The sequence below is a fragment of the Poecilia reticulata genome, linkage group LG4 (genome assembly GCF_000633615.1).
Source record: "Poecilia reticulata strain Guanapo linkage group LG4, Guppy_female_1.0+MT, whole genome shotgun sequence".
Classification (NCBI taxonomy): Eukaryota; Metazoa; Chordata; class Actinopteri; order Cyprinodontiformes; family Poeciliidae; genus Poecilia; species Poecilia reticulata.
In genome coordinates, this window is record NC_024334.1 from 11721887 (window position 1) to 11741306 (window position 19420).

Genomic DNA, 19420 nt, shown 5'->3' on the forward strand with positions numbered 1-19420 from the left:
ATACTGCGCAGAACCCTCAAGCTCCCAGGCCTCTGGTAGAGGACCCGAGCTCAGAGGATGAAACAGACCACCCGCGGAGGGTGAGAAGGGAATTTGGAATATTTTTTTTATATTTACATGATGGTTTTCCGGTCCCTAGTGGCTGTTAATGTTTGTTTGCTAGTTATGGTACACTGGAATAATTGGGCAATACTGCAGCTCAATATCTGAGCTGTTGTCCAATATTTCCCATCAATTTTTTTATATTATTTAAACGTTCCAAATATTTTTACAAGCAATGTCTTCTGTCATGCGACAGACTGGCGACCTGTCCAGGGTGACCCCGCCTCTCGCCCGGAACGTTAGCTGGAGATAGGCACCAGCAACCCTCCCGACCTCACTAAGGGTTAAGAAAATGGATGGATGCTTAGGTCAATATATACAGTGATCCCTTGTTTTTCTTAGTGGTTGCGTTCTGAAAATAACTTGCAATAAGCGAAATCCGCGAAATAGAGTTACCTTTATTTTTTACAATTATTACACAGCATAATTAAATACTCTACATTGAAACCAAAAACAAAACATGTTTTCAGGTCAGCGGATGTGCGTGTTCATCAATCGGGCCTTAATGTGATCCGGAGTCATGTCATTAAAGCGTCTCCTTCAAGCTTTACAAGCATGCTAAAAATAGATGCAAAAACAGAACCCGCAATTTGCCTCTGGTTTAATAAATCGCACTGACCGTGGTAAGTCATGCATTTGGATATCCTCCTCCCCGTATTTGATGGTGAGCATATGTTCAACATATTTATGAAGACAAACATGCTAATTAGATTGTGCCTGCTACGCTGGCCATTTTGTCGATACAATCCTGTTTTTGCGTCTTGCCTGAAGATCAGGTTTGAGGGTGTTATCAAGTTTGTGCCTGTTTTTATACACACTTTTAAATATCAATTCCTGATTTGTTACATCACTGCAAACCGGGTCAAGTCTGTGTTCTTCTCCAATAAGGTCAAACAAGCATTATTTAAAAGTTTTTAAACAAACTACATATTTAAACCCCAGTGTATCACTGACGAGTTCTATAATTTCTTTGATTTATGATTTACCATCTAGTTAAATTGTTAATGTCTGAACAACAAAATCAAACAAGTTTCTTTATTCTTCTTGTCATGTCTATACTGTTTTGTGTTCCAGAGGGCTTTCTTTTGTGTCTCTCCATTTTTAGGTCTCTGTCATCAGATAACACAATTGGAATAAAAAAAACAAAAAAATTGAGCTCTAGCGTGTTCTCAAAGGGGCACATACTGGAGGGCCTTTAGTTTGTGAGGAAGAGAAGTAAAGAAAGAGAGGGGTGCCTAATCAGTTCGGTGCTTTTGTTATTGATCATATAATTTACACATACACAAACAGCTGCTAATCAAAAAGATGACAACTAGAGCTCATTTTTTAACCATTGCTTTAGCACCCCCTGTGGAACAGCTCCCCTTTGCCCCGCTGCATCTATTGCAGGGGTCCCCAAAGTCGGTCCTCGAGGGCCGGCATCCTGCATGTTTTAGTTCTCTCCCTAGTGGTAGTAATCTCCTCAGTAAGTCAAGGTTCTCCTTAGGCCTTCTAATAAGCCATCATTTGATGCAGGTGTGCTAAACCAGGGAGAGGACTAAAACATACAGGATGCCGGCCCTCGAGGACCAACTTTGGAGACCCCTGATCTAATGGATACCCACTTTTTGTGCCACTACAGGTGCAACAGCTCACAATTGTAATTATAATTATTATGTCATTTTAACTTTTAACCATTTTAAACTTCTCTTCGCCAAATTTTATGATTTATTTTTGGTAAATAAAACAATAGCAAAAATTTTCTCTACTTCTCATACGGGGCTGCACAGTGGCGCAGTTGATAGAGCTGTTGCCTTGCAGCAAGAAGGTCCTTGGTTCAATTCCCAGCCTGGGGTCTTTCTGCATAGAGTTAGCATGTTCTCCCTGTGCATGTGTGGATTCTCTCTGGGTATTCCGGCTTCCTCCCAGTCAAAAACATGACTGTCAGGTTAATTGGTCTCTCTAAATTGTCCCTGRGTGTGTGTGTGCATGGTTGTTTGTCCTGTGTGTCTCTGTGTTGCCCTATGACAGACTAGTGACCTGTCCAGTGTGTACCCTGCCTCTCGCCCAGAACGTTAGCTGGAGAGAGGCACCAGCACCTCCTGACCCCACTAAGGGACAAGGATGTATAGAAAATGGATTGATGGATTTCTCATACTTTAAGTGTAATTGTGCTTTGGTATGTAAAGTATATTTCATAAAATACTTTAGCAGTGTTTCTTTGACATCCAAGGTAGAAATTGTCCATTTTCACTGTTTCTCTCTTGATTTGGTCATTTGCATTTTTAAGACAATACAAAATGGACATATACTCTCTGGCATGTCATGTGCCTTTGCATACTATATAAATATCCATGGTGGGCTGTAACCTATATGGGTATCTGTTTAAATCCTGTCATCTATTATGAAGTCAATTGACATAAAAAAATAATTACTGTATTTTCCGCACTATAAGACGCACCGGATTATAAGGCGCATAGAATAGACGCTACAGTAGAGGCTGGAGTTACGTTATGCATCCACTTGATGGAGCTACACTAAAGGGAATGTCAACAAAACAGTCTGACTCCGGTCGGCGAGGAAAGCTTTCCGCAACTGGGCCAGGGCGTGGCCGGACGATGGTCACCCTTCTCCGTTCGAGCACAGCATATTCGTGGAGAACGTGGTGCTAATTGACCTGCAGACGACCTGATTCTAGACCAGTGGTCAGTGTTTTCAGCAAAGTTGAGCTGACTGTCCAAGAACGACCCAAGGTATTTAAAATTTGCCACAGTTTCTACAGGTTGGCCATTGAGAGAAACTTGAACCACTTTAGGTCTTGTTTAGATCATTTAATTAGCTCTACATTCTTAAGAAAATTAAAAATTAATAATAAATAATAAAGACTTTGCGGTATTCTGATTTAGTAATGTAATTATATTAATTGTATTACCACCGGCTGCACAGTGGCGCAGTTGGTAGAGCTGTTGCCTTGCAGCAAGAAGGTTCTGGGTTCAATTCCCAGCCTGGGGTCTTTCTGCATGGAGTTTGCATGTTCTCCCTGTGCGTGCGTGGGTTTTCTCCGGGTACTCCGGTTTCCTCCCACAGTCCAAAAACATGACTGTCAGGTTAATTGGCTTCTCCAAATTGCCCCTAGGTGTGAGTGTGTGTGTGCATGGTTGTGTGTCCTGTGTGTCTCTGTTTTGCCCTGCGACAGACTGGCGACCTGTCCAGGGTGTACCCCGCCTCTCGCCCGAAACGTTGGCTGGAGATGGGCACCAGCACCCCTCCCGACCCCACTGAGGGAAAAAGGGTGCAAGAAAATGTATGTATGGATGGATGGATGTATTACCACCCCCTCGCCATTAGAGGTAGTAGCAACCCCGAAAAGATGCGACTAAAGAGCAGATTTAGAAGTACACCGAAGGGTACAGAATTTGGTAAAAACCATAGACATAATATAAGAGTAGACCCTGCATTGGCTGCTCCGGCGCAGGAAATACGGCGGCCATCTTGGAGCGGTACTCCCTCCTACTTTGGTCAATCAAAACAGCAGAAGATGCCTCACCACTGAGGGATATTGTTGTTCGGCTCTATGGACTACTGATGTGAGGGCTCCACAGACAACATTTCACAAGTAAGATGGACATATTATTGTGTATATTTTTTGATTAGAATATTACTTTACTGTATTTATGTCCACCGGTGAGATACCAGCTAATATTAGCTACGGTGCTTGGTGTAATATGGGGTTCAGCCCCGCTATGAAGGCTAACTGAGATTCTGTAAATCTAAAAAACGTTATTATTCTCTAACATTGACTTAGATTATCTGACACAGGAGCCTAAATTAGAAATGAAACAATGTAACACATATTATAAAACTTATATTATGTTTTATAACATTCACCAGCAAAGTTTACACAAGTGGTAAAGACTATTATTTATATGTAATTCTTTCACTAGTAAGATACATCCGAAATCTTCAGGTTTTGTTTTGAAAGTTTCATAAAGACCCGATGTGAGGACGAAGAGGGAGATATTTTTAAAGAGACGGATTCACTGCAGCACGGATGAATCTCACATCGGATTTTGGACTCAATCTCAGCTGCTGAATCTCTGAAGCTAGAACTCGTCAGCTGAAAAACATATATACTGCTCAAAAAAATAAAGGGAACACTTAAGTGTTCACTTAAGTGTTTAAGTGTTCCCTTTATTTTTTTGAGCAGTTTGCTTTTATAAACATGTATCGAATATTATTCAGTATTAATCATTATTTATTTGTGCCATTATTAATAATTATTTATTTGTTTGTATAGTTATATAAATATGTATTGATATTACTAAATAATTTACTAAATAAATTATGAACGGCTGTGTGCTTTGTAATATGCATACATCGATATCAGAATATTCCATTCCTATTCTATTGTTATAGCCACTAAGCATATTTAAATAGCTGAACTATGTATTAAAAACATACTTAAATAATAAATGTAGCTTTGATAGATGTTTGAATATGGTTTCCAGTAACAAAAAGGCGTGTTATGATCGATTAAATGCGCTGATACGTCATTTTGCCTGCTAAACACATAACGCTGAGTGGAGTGATATACTGCTCCAAGATGGCCGCCCTAAATCTCGTCAGCGACAATAGGCGAGAGCGGTCCATGAGGCGTCTATCCTTACATTATGTCTATGGGCGGCTGCTTACCGTAGTTGCTAGTCCTGTTGTGGCTCAATATTGATCCATATAGGCACGTGCAGAGGGGGAGGTCTGGGGGTGCTTGAGCACCTGCCCTTTTTGCTCCTTGCCCCCAAGTGCCCTTTTGGCCAATTTTTATTTATTTTTTTTGTATTATTATTTTCTAAGCCCTCTTCTGACACATAACATGTACTAAAATTCTTCTTATTTTTTTTGTACAACATAATAAGCCCTCCGTTCACCTTGTTACCTTTGACCTTTTGCCCGTGACGAGTTCTCTGAAGAACTACTGAGCGGGAGGAGACAGCCAGGTGAGGAAAAACTGTTCTTATCTATCGATTCAGTATTTCTATCATACTGACATTAGGCTGTTGATGTGCTATTAGCTAGCTGCTAGCTAACGACTTTGCTTGCAAAGCAAGATAACTAAAAGTTTCTCCCCTGTATCTTTAATGCAGTGGTTCTTAACCTGGGTTCGATCGAACCCTAGGGGTTCGATCGAACCCCAGGGGTTCGATGAGTCGGTCTCAGGGGTTCGGCGGAGCCTCTGCCGCGGAGGTAAAGACACACTTGTGTAAAGTCGTGATGACGCCCCGCTTTGCCATCACTTGCTGCAGAGGATCACTTTACATTGCTTAGCTAATCAGTGCTGTGGAGGAGCACTGATTGAAGGAGTTCCACTCTCAGCATGGATTTGAACTTGTGTCTTTAATTACTTCAGCAAACCTCACAGTTTTTTGCCAAATTCTATAGTCTAAATCTGCTCCTTAGTCGCATCTTTTCGGGGTTGGTACTGCCTCTATTGGTGTGGGGGTGGTTACACAGCTAATATAATTACATTACTAAATCAGAATACCGCAAAGTATTTTGTGTGTCGGGGGTGGGGGTGGGTGGAAAAAACTCAACCCAGATTTTAAGTTTAGGGTCTGGTTCGCAGAGTATGAAGTTAAATTTGTTTCCTAATTATTCAATGGAGAAAAAAAAAATCTAACCTCAGTTAAGTAAAATAAAATTGTAATCAAAACTTTTGGAATTGTAATGATTTCTTTTTTTAAAAAACAAATTGTTTTGTTTAAAAAACTTTTTTAAATTAGATAACTAATTTTTGTCTTGTGAACTTAAAAAGTTATTTGCCAAATCACAAGCAAAACTTTGAGTCAAACAAAAACTTAGAATATTAAGAAAAGATTTCTGGCAAGTGCAAATAAGTTTGTTTTGCAAAAAAAATCACTTCATGAGACAAATGTGTGATATAAATGTTTAAAAAAGTTTTTTTTTAAGCATAACTCAGTAGGCTTTTCTCATGGTGACATGCATTAACAATTCAATGTTTGCTTTTGTTTTTTTTCTTTTTTCTGCAGTTCCATGTTATAGTTTGCCGCAGCTCTGCTTTCCTGAATGGACCATCTTCATTCTCCACTGCAGCAAACAGGCAACTCTTTGTTTTATAGATTACAGTACACTAAAAGATTGCATTGTGCCCTTGTTTATATTTTAAATAGTGTAATTATATAAAGACAAAATGTGTCTGGTGGTCCAGCTTTGATTTACATATCTTGCTAAATTGCTGGTTTGAATATTGCAATACTTTCCTATAACAAAATAGACCTGCAGAAAGAAATTACTAATAAAATATCTTACATATGCATAGTTGTATGCTCTGTATAGATATTTCCCTTAGCTTTGACTGTATTTCTCACAATTTTGTAATTTATCATTGTTTATTAAACTCTGAAAGCTGTGTGGCTTTGTTAATATTCTGTCCTAGAATGCGGTTAAATGTGCCCCCTTTTTTTTTTTGAGCACCTGCCCCTTAAGTGGTCTCTGCACAGGCCTGGATCCATATATAAGGCGCACCGGATTATAAGATGCACTGTCGGCCTTTGAGGAAATTGAAGGTTTTTAGGTGCCCCTTATAGTGTGGAAAATACAGTGTTTTTTTTTTGATAATTTCATTAGTGACTATATGCAAACAGTTACCTGTTTTTATCTGCCAAAGGATCTCCAAAGTCTTTCCAAAACTTTTCGAAATGATGCTGTGCCATTTTGGGCAGGCAAAGGAGATCACACAAAGTAGAACACTGAGTTGCCATGAATCCCTGTAGATGCATGTTGCTGACAAGCAAGGCAACAACTCCAGTATGTAGCGGGTGAAAACAAGGCTTGTTGATAATTTTGTTTAAAAAATCTCTCAGCATTTTTTTCACCTGCAATATAAAAGTTACACAATCAGCTAATGTGATTCTACATCATTAAACATCACATTTGCTCAGTTTGCTAGAATAATTCTTGGTGAAACACAGTACTTTTTTCAGTATGTCATGCATTGAAGAGATTATTTGGGGGAAGCCACATTGATATTTACCTGATCTTCACCATATGATAGCTCCCATAGTCTCTTATTACCATTATGAAGTGAAGGAAAGCTGTATTCATATATGAACTGTTGAAGAAGAAAAAAGAAGTTCTCCACATTTTGTTTATTCCATGTTGTTAGAAGATCAAAGATGATTTTTAGCATCTCCTGGCCAGCTTGATCTCTTCCTTTAACCACAGTGCTCCTTAAGGAATCCCAAGGCCAGTGACGTTTAAGTTCCAGGTAAATGACATCATCATACTGATGCCATGACCCTTAAAATTCAAAGGATACATTTAATGAGAATATTTTTATGCCACACACAGCTAATTTTATAAGTTTTTAATATACTAAATACATTACAATTGTTAGTCTTTCAATAAGACATGATCTGCAACAATTCTTATTTGTGAAATACAGTACACTGTGATTTACTAGTTGGTATAGGTAGTGTAGCACAGATGATATGCAAAATGGAAAGCATGCATGTAATTTAAATAAATAACTAATTCTATCCACGCATTTTGCTTTCCAAATTATTCTCTGACATCCACAGTTGAACAAAGTCTTGTATCCCGCTTTCTACTATTCCTAAAAGAAATTTTACTGGACTGCCTACACATAAATGAAAATTTAATTAAAACGAGCTGCTGTTATGCTGTTTGATATAAATAGCCACACACTTGTCTAAAGGAATAAATAAGTACCTTCTGGTTAATATAAGGGCAACAAACAAAATCTACTATACCTTCAGGACTTAAATATTCTTCCTTGATTGACAGGCATCTATTGATCAATAAATTTCCTTCTTTGTTGTAGATCTCCTCATACTTTTCTTTTTCGCCATTCTTGTATATTAAGTATTTGTAAGGGAAGTTCAAATGAATTACATCTTTGGGAATCAAAAAGTCTGCTACAACAAGATACTGTTTGTCCCCCAGGTTCCTGTGAAACACACACCCTGATCATCAGAGACAAGGCCAGCAAAGACTTTGTAAATTTAGTGCCAAATGTAAATTTTGTATTAATTACTACAATTTAAGATAAAATAAAACCTACTGGAAGAAGGACATTTCTTGGCTCCGTGTATGCCAGTTCCCAAAAAGTTTTTCAGACATTAGGAAAATTCTGTCATTCTCTGGATCTATGTCTTTGGAAGGGACTGCATGGAAGTACACATGTACATATTCCCTGTTTGATGAACTGGAGCAAAAAATGTAAAAAAGTAAGTTAATGATTTACATTTTATGTCAAACTATAAACTACACAATTTTGATACATTTAAAGTACAGCTATGAAATCTATGATTGCATAAAAAATTTCTATACCCTAAAAATTTTTTGTATTTTGTATTTGTAACATTTAGCTACATATGGTTTGACTACTTGATAACATTCTAAGTGTTTAAAACGTACGTTGGTAATTCAGTGGATTTAGATATTTTTGCTGGCACTGGATAACCTGGGTCCTCATTCCTGGGTGGGCTGTGGGGAGAAGACAGCTCTGAGACACCTTGGTCTCTGATGCTTGGTTGCTGTTCTGGTTTTCTTGGCATCTGTGAGCTTATCGTCTTATCTGACGGAACTTCAGAAACCTTTAAAAAACAGAAAATAGTCAATAATTGATTTAAAATAAGTATTATTATATGCAATACATATAAACTAACTTGGTGTGTCTGTTCCATTTTAAGAGTATTACATCATAAAAACATTTTCCCTACATGTCAAATAATTACCTTTGTACATTTAGGTTTTTCTCTTGTGTGTGGAGACAAATCAACAAACTTTCCATTATTTCTGCTGTTAGTATCAACCGTTTGGATGTGTTGATCGCCATCTTGATTACTGACCATTTGATTGTTTATGGGAGTCTTTTTATCATCTGGCTTCACAGAGGTATCCTGTTTTTCTTGAGCTATTACCACATCTTTATTTTCTACATTGGTAGGTTGCTCTGCTTGGTTTCCTTCATTAGCTGTTTGTTCAGCTGACTCAGATCCAGTGATATTGGATTCTTCAGGCAATAATGGCGATGCAGTCTTAGGCAATGTCTTAGGAACAATGTCATATGACTTGTCACAATGAACCTGTAAGGCGTCTGGATGGTCTACGATACTGGAAACTGGTGGGTGTGTTCTGGGCTGTTCTGTCTGTGTATTGCTGCCAGATGTATTGGAGAGATGTGGCATAGAGACAGAGTGGTTTGATCCAGAGGTTTTATCGCTGCATGCTTGATACTTGTTCTCATGAGACACAACTACCCAATCCTCCCCTGTACGATTTTCTTCCTGTGCACTCTTTGGTAGTTTCTGTTGCATGTGATCTGATTGGTCTTCTGCTTTAGCAACATTTCTAGTTGTACTTGAGTCAATCCACTGTTCCTAAAAATGAAAATGGTTAGCTTTAGTTTTGTCTACATATTTAAAAAGGACATAATGCACATTAGTTAACATTAGTCTACTATCCAAGTCTACAATTTACCATGTAAATGTGGTAAATTTAAATTGGATGAAGGCTGTTTTTCATGTACTTTTTTATGACTTATAACTACCTGAGTTAAGGTGTCTGTTTCTTTTGTTTCAGAACATACATTTGGGGAACTCTCTGTGTCTTTGATAGTACCCCCATCTGGGTAACTTCCAACAAGAGCTGATTGGTTCTCCTTATAACCTGCATGTTCTTTATTGATTTGTTTTCCATTATCTTGAGTTCCACCCACACTTAGTCTATCTTTAGACACTGTTGCATCTTCATCTTCTTCAGATGCTGACAGTTTTGACACTTCTTGTTGTTGAGGTGTTTGTTCAGATGCTTCAGGAGTGGTGGAACTACATTCTGCAGATAAGGTTAGTGACGCAGAGTAAGATAATTATCAAGACAAATTATTTTGTTTGTCACCAGTAGTTTGCATGTTGTTCTACTATACCTTTTGATTGCTTCTCTGTCTGATTAGTACCTGAAGGTGTAAGCGGCTCAGCTGGGTTGACAGAAATGTTTGATCCAGTAGTTTCTTTAGAGTCTTGTGTATCATTCCCATCAGTAGCAACAGGAAATGCCCCTGTGCCTTCAGTACAACGTCCTTTGATCTGAGGGATTACAACATGTGGTGCCTGGTTCTGTGAGGACGTCTTTCTCGTGTCCTCTAAGACAGTGCCAGGAGTGTTATTTCTGGTAAGACCAGAGTCACTGACATCAACAGCTTTCTTCTCCTAAAACAAAATGTCAAACATGCATTTTTGTAATAACAGGATTTTCTGAAATCAAACATTGCACAACTTTTATGACAAAAAGCTTTAATCCTATAAAATTCCATCCATGAAATATATTGGTTAGGATTCTGATTTTGAGTGGTAGTACTGAATGCATATTTCTCTCTGAAATATTATGACTTTGTTTTATTTTCTAGACTAGCTTCCATTTGTGCTAGGTTTTATTTTCTTCATCTTTACTGTTAATGAGTTCCCTTGTAACCATTTAACTTGGTAAGTTTAGTACGTCTCGTGTGGACATACCACTAGTTGCTAGTTTACTTTGTTTAGTTCTGCTTATTTTGTATTGTTTCTTAAAACTATGCTCTTTAATACAGGGGTTGAACCCAGTGTTAAGCTAAGTGCTTCTGGCTTTTGGTCTGAAAGCCATTTTAGAATGCAAAATAAACAATGCAAAGGTATGCTTTACTTTCTAGCTGTTGAGTTTTTACGAGCACAAATATTAATATAACATTATCCTATTTTTTACAGAACAGAGGACCTTACTGATCTTTTTATCCATTCTGCTCATGGTTAGACTAGTTGTCTTCTTTAGTTGTTTACGTTTTAGTGTCACCTTTGGAATATGGTCATGTTTTGTTATTGGAAAGTCACTGTCAGCATGTGTGGTTCACACACTTACATAATATACAAGTTAGATACTGTCATCTAAAAAGTAATTGTAATAACCTACAAGGCAAGGATAGCACAATTTAAATTACATAAACTTTCTATTATATAAACAGCCATCATTTTCCTTAGTAAACTGTCGTGATCCGTGTTTCTGTGTATTTATTTTTAGGGTTTTCTGTGTTCTGTTTCCTTCCTGTGAGTCTCTGTCTCTACGTCTTCCCCGTTGATTGTTCCTAGGTGTGTCTCGTTCGCTTGATTACCCTCCCTGTGTATTTAAACCCACCTGTTGTCTTTGTCTCTTGTCGGGTCCTTGTCTAACGTACGTCTACGTTGTCGCTGATAGTTAGTCTGCCGGCACAGTATTACTGTGAAGTCCTGTGCCGGCATTAGCTTATCGTGTCAGTCTTTGTTTTGATTCAGTTGCTACCGGTGCTGAGCCTCTGTGTTTCCGCTCTGCCGTGCTGCCTGACATTTGGACTGTTGAGCATTTTCATTAAATTCATTGTTTTCATCAACATCCTGGGTCTACCTGTGCCTCTCCTCACCACCAACCACCCCACACTATGACATAAACACAGTGAAGTATCTGCTAACCACCAAGAGCACTAGCCGAATAGTAAAAGGTTGTCTGCCTTGATATTGATTATATGTACAAATCTAATTCAACCCTACCAAACACAAGTGTAGTTCTAAAACATAAAATAGTTTAGTAGTTCTAAAACTAGAGTATGATAAATAGAAAGCAAAGACTTGTCTCTGGTTATCTTAGATATACATTACATTAAAATGTCAGCTTGAAAAATATTACTTGATACTTCAATTCAGAAGAGCCTAATAAGAAAATCATTCCTACCTCCTGATACTTAATTATATTAGAAACTGAGATGAGAGAAAATCTATCATTAGGTTACGTTCACACTGCAGCCAGATCAGATACAGGTAAAATATAGGTTGCTCAGACTTTCAGATGACAGTCTGAGCAACACAGATCAGATTTTTTCAAATACAACCCCAACCATTTGGATCTGTGGTCCTAAATGTTTTCAAATGTGACCTGTGTCTGTATGGCCAGGTTGCATTCATCCGACTTGTATGTCATTGATATTTGACAAACATCACTATTCTGCGTCCTAATACATGGAAACGGAAAGAAAAACAACCGTGGCAGATTAAATTGTTAATGCGCTGGCTGTGGTTGGACAAAACCTCTAAAATCTCACAATTTTAAAGGCTACCATTTTACTTCTGAAAACTCTTGAGCGTGCTCGCTACATGTGACATTACTGCACCCTCTACTGTGAATGTGGGATACTTTTAGGTCATTTGCTGTTCACCTGGGAGATCACAAACAAGTTGCATATATTTGTAAATGTTAACGACCACGCAAAAAACAAACAAAAAGATCAGGATAAATTGTAATTGAGCAATAAAACCTGTGGTGTGAATGTGGCCTTAGTGTACAAAAGCCAGTTTCAGAATTAAGTACTATGGGATTATATTTAGTCTTTTATTACAATATGTTAACCAGCAGGTATTGAAGTTTATATTACCTAATAGCCATGCTATAACAACATCATGGCATGGCTCTGCTGTTTGTGGAATAATATTTACGCCCTAACATTTCTGACCTTGTCAGGTTGACCGAACCAGGTTCGGCCTGCACCAGGAGGCTGAGTTGGGTTGGCAGACAGGTAAAATCCTGTATAATATAATCCATAAAACGTATTGGTTAGGATTCTGTGTTTGAGTGACAGCCGTTAGTTCGTACTGAAGAACTTAGTTCCCGTTTTATTTTCTAGCTCTCCTTCTATTTGTGCTGGGTTTCATTTTCTTCTGGCTTTCCTGTCAGTGAGTTTCCTTGTCACCATTTTAGTATTATAGTTAATCTTACTTTTTTTATATATTCTCCATCCTAAAATAATGGCCCGAGTCATTTTTTGCCAAAGGTGATTTGGTGATGTTTTAGGCACAAAAAGAAAATCACTTTTGTCAAAAAATGACGTAGGTCATTATTTTAGAAAGGTGACAATATTGTTTGTAACACTACAAGAACGTTTTGTGTGGACCTCTACATCCGTTGCTACTGTTACACCTTAATTTCACCTTACAGGACATTGAAGGCTGTTTCTATTCTACTTTGGTAAATTGAGAACTTCTTGAGTGGAATTACATTTTCCTTCATAACTGGACTCTCCATGTAGTTTTGGCTTCTAGTTTTGTCGCATTAGTTTCCATAACTTGCATTCGTTTCTTAGGTCAGTTTTGAATATTTCCATTTAGTCATTAGCTCCACCTGGCCCCAGTAATAACTCTTTCAAGTATGTGACTCCTGGTTTATTCATTTCACTCCAAGACGCTAAGGAATGATGTGTCATTTAGTTTGTCAGTGAAATTATTCTAATTTGAGACTGGTATTTGTTTACAAAATACTGCTGCAGAAAGCTATGTTTGGTATTATAGGTATTTTCTGCACCCATAGGTGAAGGGCTTAACCGATGTTAAGACTTCATCTTCTCTGTAAATAACAGAACAAAATTCAATTAGAAGCAATACAGAAGAATGTATTGACATTAAAATAACTATAGTTAAAGTAATATTAATATTAATATGACATAAGCCTTAAAATAAAGTTTCAACTCCGCTTGCTGCACTTAGTGCAGCCTCACAGGCTTGTTGAACAATTCAACAAATCCAGCAATCAGCAATTACTACAAAGGAAGTGATACGGTAATTTCTCTGATCCGAACAGAACATTTTTGAATACATTTCCAGAACAATCTTAAATCCATGGATCATAAAAATATTAATTTGAAAATTACTCATTCTAGGAATGTTTACCTGTATTTCATTCTGGTGCTCTTGTTCAGGTTGTGCAACCTGATCTTGATCCTTGTCTTGGTTCTCCTTTGTGACAGCAGGCTGGTTTTCTGATGAGGAGGCATCTATTTAAGAAAAAAAAGTAATGCAACCCTAATTGATGATTTGAAAACTGACGTTTAAAGCAACTTTAAATCCAATCCAAATCAGCTTGAGATAACTTGCAAAGAAGGTAAATATTTCAATAAGATTTGTAAAGAAGGTAGACATGAATCCTTAGAGTGAAATGTAGTTCTGCAAAATATTTACTGAATATCTGAATATAAACGCACACCAAATTTTCAGAATTGTATTTGCAAAATTTTTTAAACTCAGAATGCTTTTCAGCCCACTTTACAATTATGTGCTACTTTATGTTGTTCTACCACAACAAATCGGGCTGCACAGTGGCGCAGTTGATAGAGCTGTTGCCTTGCAGCAAGAAGGTTCTGGGTTCAATTCCCGGTCTTTCTGCATAGAGTTTGCATGTTCTCCCTGTGCATGCATGGGTTTTCTCTGGGTACTCCGGCTTCCTCCCACAGTCCAAAAACATGACTCTTAGGTTAATTGGTCTATCTACATTGCCCCTGGGTGTGAGTGTGTGTGTGCATGGTTGTTTGTCCTGTATGTCCCTGCGACAGACTGGCGACCTGTCCAGGGTGAACCCCGCCTCTCGCCCGGAACGTTAGCTGGAGATAGGCACCAGCAACCCTCCCGACCCCACTAAGGGACAAGGGTGCAAGAAAATGGATGGATGTATACCACAACAAATCATAACAAAATGTACTTAAGTTCTAAGTTGTCATGTAGAAAATGTAAAAAATAAAATTAGCTAGATATACTGTAATACAGTAAATTACGTTTAGTCTTGAATTCATAACATTTTAATTATTGTATGAAAAAACAGCAACCATTTGTTATATAAGTTCTCATTCCTTTCTATACTAAATATCCATCTGTTATTGCTATATTGTTGTCCAAAAGTTCCATTGAAGATAAGCAAGGCGAAAGAGTGCACTGTAAAACCATAAAGGGATTTAAAGTTCATATTTTCTTTTTTTTTTTTTACCACATCAACAAAATAGGTAAAGGGTTAACACTGAGATACTACAGAAACATCAGACAGAGTGTTTGCCTAAAAGAAACTAACCTTGTGTCCTGTTTTGAGCTAAGAGATAGAGCTTAAACCCACAACTAGGACAGAACCTATATGAACTGTCCACTCGATTTCCACAGCCTGGACAGAAGTTCATTTTCCTGTTTAAACAAAAACAAAATAAAGATTAATAGTGTATACTAATTCTTGTGTAATATAAAGACTCATTAGATATTTGTGTTACCTTGTAATTTAAGACATCAGATTTTATGAAGACTCCAGACTGACAACCGTTAAAAAAAATCTTACACAGTTCCACTTCCTCATTTTCTTTCTTTGTCCTCAGCACAAAACTATGAGAAAATGATTAAAAAATACAATAACAATCAAAAGAAATCTACATCTTAACCTCAATATGATTAGCAATTTGTATCCTAAAGAACAGTATTGAAAATATATGCTAAGAATATCATGAAATAATAAATATAAGCAACCAATGAGAATGGTACACCTTCAAAGAACTTCAGTGGGTCCACTCATGATTAGGTGTTTAAAAATACAATACTTAAATGTATTATTAAATTAGTCTAGACTAGATTATGAGGTAGGTAACCTACCTTGTTTGATGTTGCTCCTTGACAGGCCAACAGTGAAACTCTGAGACAATGAGATGCGCTATATAGCTCCTTTTACTTTCATTTTCATTTACAGTGAAAGGAGTGGCAGTATTGCTTTTGCACACAATGTTCTCAGTCACAGAAGCAAAAAACAACAACATGACACCTCATTTCAGTTATGAGTGTTAATTAAAAATGGGGGAAAAAATGCAGGATAACTGTCTAGAAATTCAAATACTGTAACTTATGATTGATTTTCTACTGATCAGTCTCAATACTCAGTGCTGTTCTGTAAAGTAAATCATACTTTCAATATCTGTCGACACCGGCTTATAAAATTATCAAGCATACAGCAATTGTAATGTTTTAAATGTGTCTTTCAAACTTAGTTGCGAAAAACAAAGTCATTATTTTTTAATAATAAAGTATCACCTGAACTAAAAAGTGGCTGCAACACTTCAAATAATCCTCTAAAAGTGCAGTAGTTAACAATAAAATCCAAAAACTTTGTACGCACATCTCTTACCTGCTGATATCTTACACTGTGCTGTCAGTCAAATAATAACAATAAGTAAGCTTCATCAAGATCATTTATAACTACCTATTCTTGGGTCATGTTACCAGAAAAAGCATGGGTTTCTATTCCTGCTTCCCTTCTCTTCTTTTATACTTTAAATTGAAAACAAAAATGAGGGGTCAACATCAACTACGCTGGGGTTTCTTGTTCCTTGCTTAATTTCTGCTATAGTACAATCGGTAGCAAAAGCAACAGCAAGTTGCATGTTCAGACAACAGAAGAAGTCAATATCAGATATGTCCATTAGGTGGTAGCATTGGATTATTTTGTGTAATGACCTATTCTTTTCATAATTTGATCTCAAATCCTTAACAGACCAGCATAATTTACGACACGTCACAACAGGAAAAGCACAAATGTAGTCATAATGTCTGTGGTTCATTGGAGCAAAGTCCAAGGTCTACAAGGCCAAGAAAAATAATTCATTCACAGAAGAGCTGGAAGAGCATAAATAGCTCTTCCAGCTATTTATGCTCTGACACTTTAAAACAAGTGGCAGTGGGAAATAAATAAAATACACAACTGCACACTTAACTATTTGTTCTGAATAGATGTTTTTTGATTATTAAAAAGTCCTGTCTGGGTTAAAGAAAGAAGCTGAATTACCACAATTGTCCAGGTACATTTAATGTCATTACAATGGCGATCAAAAAAATATAGACTGTAAATAAGCATAAGGGGGAAAAAAACTACCCAATAATTGTATCTGTACTAATAATAATAATAATAATAATAATAATAATGGTACCATTTGATAAACCATTAATTAATTGTAATTAATTTGCTTCAACTCAACCAGCTACAACCAGGGCTGATTATTCCCAGACTAGTAGACTAAAAGTCTTTCTTAAATATAACCTTTCTGACAACTTGAAGCCAGTTAAAGATCTCAAATAGATGCATCATGCACCAGTCTAAGAACAGTCATTGGCAGCTATCTGTCTGAAAGGGGTTTGAATACATTTCCAAGGATTTGGGTTTCCAGTAAACCTGAGAGCTATTATCTAAAAATGGAGAAAACATAATGAACCTTCCCAGCAGTGGCTTCCCTACAAAATTATTAATCCACAAAGTCACAAAAGAATCCAGAAATCCATCAGAATCTGAATCAGAATGAGAATCAGCTTGACTGGCCAAGGTTGCTGACTCACTGGACCAGATGATAACAATCATCTTTTAGAAATTGATATAAGCTTTAATTCAAGTTATCTTTGTCTAAAGTTACATCTTGTTTAATAATCTGAAACATTTAGATGAAGGAAAATATCAAAAACAAGAAAAATCTTTGGGGAGGTAAATATTTTTTCAAACACCGTATATGTAATTAAGCAGGCATTCAAAAGTGTTTTTATTTTTCTCTTACGTCATATTGAGTTTTGTTGGCCAAGATTGTGTCCACAATAAAAAAGAAGAAAAAAATCAGTTCAATGTGCTCAGAGAAAATAAAAGAACGGGAAAAAGGAACAGTAAGTACACGTATCTCTGTAAAGCCAATTTTTTTATGGGAAGAAAACAAAAAAAGAAAAGCAGGTCATGGTCGTGCCCATATGCTCATGTTAAACAATCATTTATGCTCATTGTTTAAAAATCATGTTAAATCCCATATCTATTTATTGGGTGAACTGTTAAAAATCTTAACAGGCTTGAGCTGTGTGTATCTGTGTGATGCAGTGTAGGAGCTAATCTCAGTGCTGCGTTGTCGAGTTTTCCTCCTCCTCTTTTCCACCCACACATCTCTTCCACATACAAACGCCGCTGCTCTAGGCAGCCAATCGCCACCTCTCCTCCTTTGTATTGCTTTTACCTGCGTCACTCTGCACATGTTACCATGGCAATCACTGATGCTCCCCCCACATTCTGTGTCTCCGCTCTTCCAGTATGAAGATGAAGCCGACTTGTGGCTGGTGATGCAGGCAGGCTGCAGACGTCATCAGTCCCTTGGGAAGAAAGCCTATTTTTACTGGTGGGCACAGAGAACACCAAGCTGCCAAACATATTTATGGAAGTTCCTCTAATCCCGGTCTGCTGGGAAACATCACGGCCCATGCTCTGCACCTCCCTCTCCATTCATTTCTCACAAATGCAAATCAGACGAATACTGTGCCCAAAAATCAAGATGGCAACAACTGTGATAGTTTTATGCAATCCTGCTCTAGTATTTCTTAGGTTTTTTTCTGAGATGTCTAAGACAAATAATTTGATCTCCTTTTGAAATAACCAAAAAGTTAGCAACATGGCAGCAAATCTGACAGATTTATTATGAAAAAAGTAAACATAGTGTTCTCAAGCTGGTTCTGACAAAATATCAGTTACTTTAAACCCCAGGACATTTACGTGATGCAATTTAATGAATAATAAAAGAAAAGCTCAGTTGTTAAAAGGTCTTAATCCTATCTATTTAAGATGTTTTAATCATATCCACAGGGATATGTCCAGGTTGGTGCTTGTGGCTCTACCTCTTCTGATTGTCTGTGTCAACAGGAGCATCATCACAGCTGGAGCTCATCAAACCCACTCAGGAGGAACTTAAAGAGGAGTGGATCTGCTAGAGTGGATGCCATATTTTTTGACTCCATGAGTGGTAATCAAGCCTTCACTTCTTTGCTCTTTGATATACCATTTTCCCTCTTGTCCTCCTTTTCAGGAAACCAGTTCACATTTCATTCCCCTCCTGGATCCTTGCGCACTGTCTCTTCTTGCTCTCCAATTTTGCTGAAGAACTCGCCTGAAAATTACCTGAAGCTTCTCACCTCCCCTGATTCATGCAGTTTGAACTACTCCACATCCTATGATCGTACCTATGATCGTACTCACCTGCCTGTCCACCTTCCAGCGCTTCAGAACAAAGAGACCATTACCAACAAACACCACTTTCAACCATTATCTGATCTAGGCCTCTGTGGGTATGCTCACCTCCTGCTGGGAATTCCACCATCTTGCGGTAAAATAATTGCCTCATTCATCATCTCCATTTTATGAACCCATTTTGGTTTGGAAGTCGAGTTTTCAAAAGCGAACACAAATCTTAACGGTCAACTATGAGGGGCCGTTTAGGACAAAATCTATGTTTAGCTCTCACACACTACAAGAAACTCACGCACACTCAAAAAAACATCACGCACACCCAAAAAAACATCACGCACACTCCAAAAAAACATCACGCACACTCAAAAAAACATCACGCACACTCAAAAAACATCACGCACACTCAAAAAAACATCACGCACACTCCAAAAAAACATCACGCACACTCAAAAAAACATCACGCACACTC

At 37.6% G+C, this 19420-nt stretch overlaps 1 protein-coding gene across 4 annotated transcripts in view; it reads right to left on the reverse strand.

Annotated features, from left to right (window-relative positions):
* LOC103463329 (E3 ubiquitin-protein ligase rnf213-alpha-like) overlaps window positions 1–19420 on the reverse strand; it is a 68948-nt gene that overhangs the window by 45734 nt on the left and 3794 nt on the right. Inside the window, exons 2-13 of one of the 4 annotated variants that reach the window (XM_008406612.2) lie at window positions 17951–18083; window positions 15197–15305; window positions 15007–15113; window positions 13839–13942; window positions 10076–10328; window positions 9671–9954; window positions 8856–9500; window positions 8536–8714; window positions 8180–8323; window positions 7869–8065; window positions 7130–7395; window positions 6745–6971 (exon numbers count right to left, since the gene is read on the reverse strand). In XM_008406612.2, coding sequence (XP_008404834.1) covers window positions 6745–6971; window positions 7130–7395; window positions 7869–8065; window positions 8180–8323; window positions 8536–8714; window positions 8856–9500; window positions 9671–9954; window positions 10076–10328; window positions 13839–13942; window positions 15007–15109 — 2402 coding nt within the window. In that variant the 5' untranslated portion in view covers window positions 15110–15113; window positions 15197–15305; window positions 17951–18083. Of the gene's footprint in view, window positions 1–6744; window positions 6972–7129; window positions 7396–7868; window positions 8066–8179; window positions 8324–8535; window positions 8715–8855; window positions 9501–9670; window positions 9955–10045; window positions 10329–13838; window positions 13943–15006; window positions 15114–15196; window positions 15306–15569; window positions 15591–17950; window positions 18476–19420 lie in introns of those variants that run through there. The other 3 variants (XM_008406610.2, XM_017304566.1, XM_008406611.1) reach the window with 3 other exon arrangements.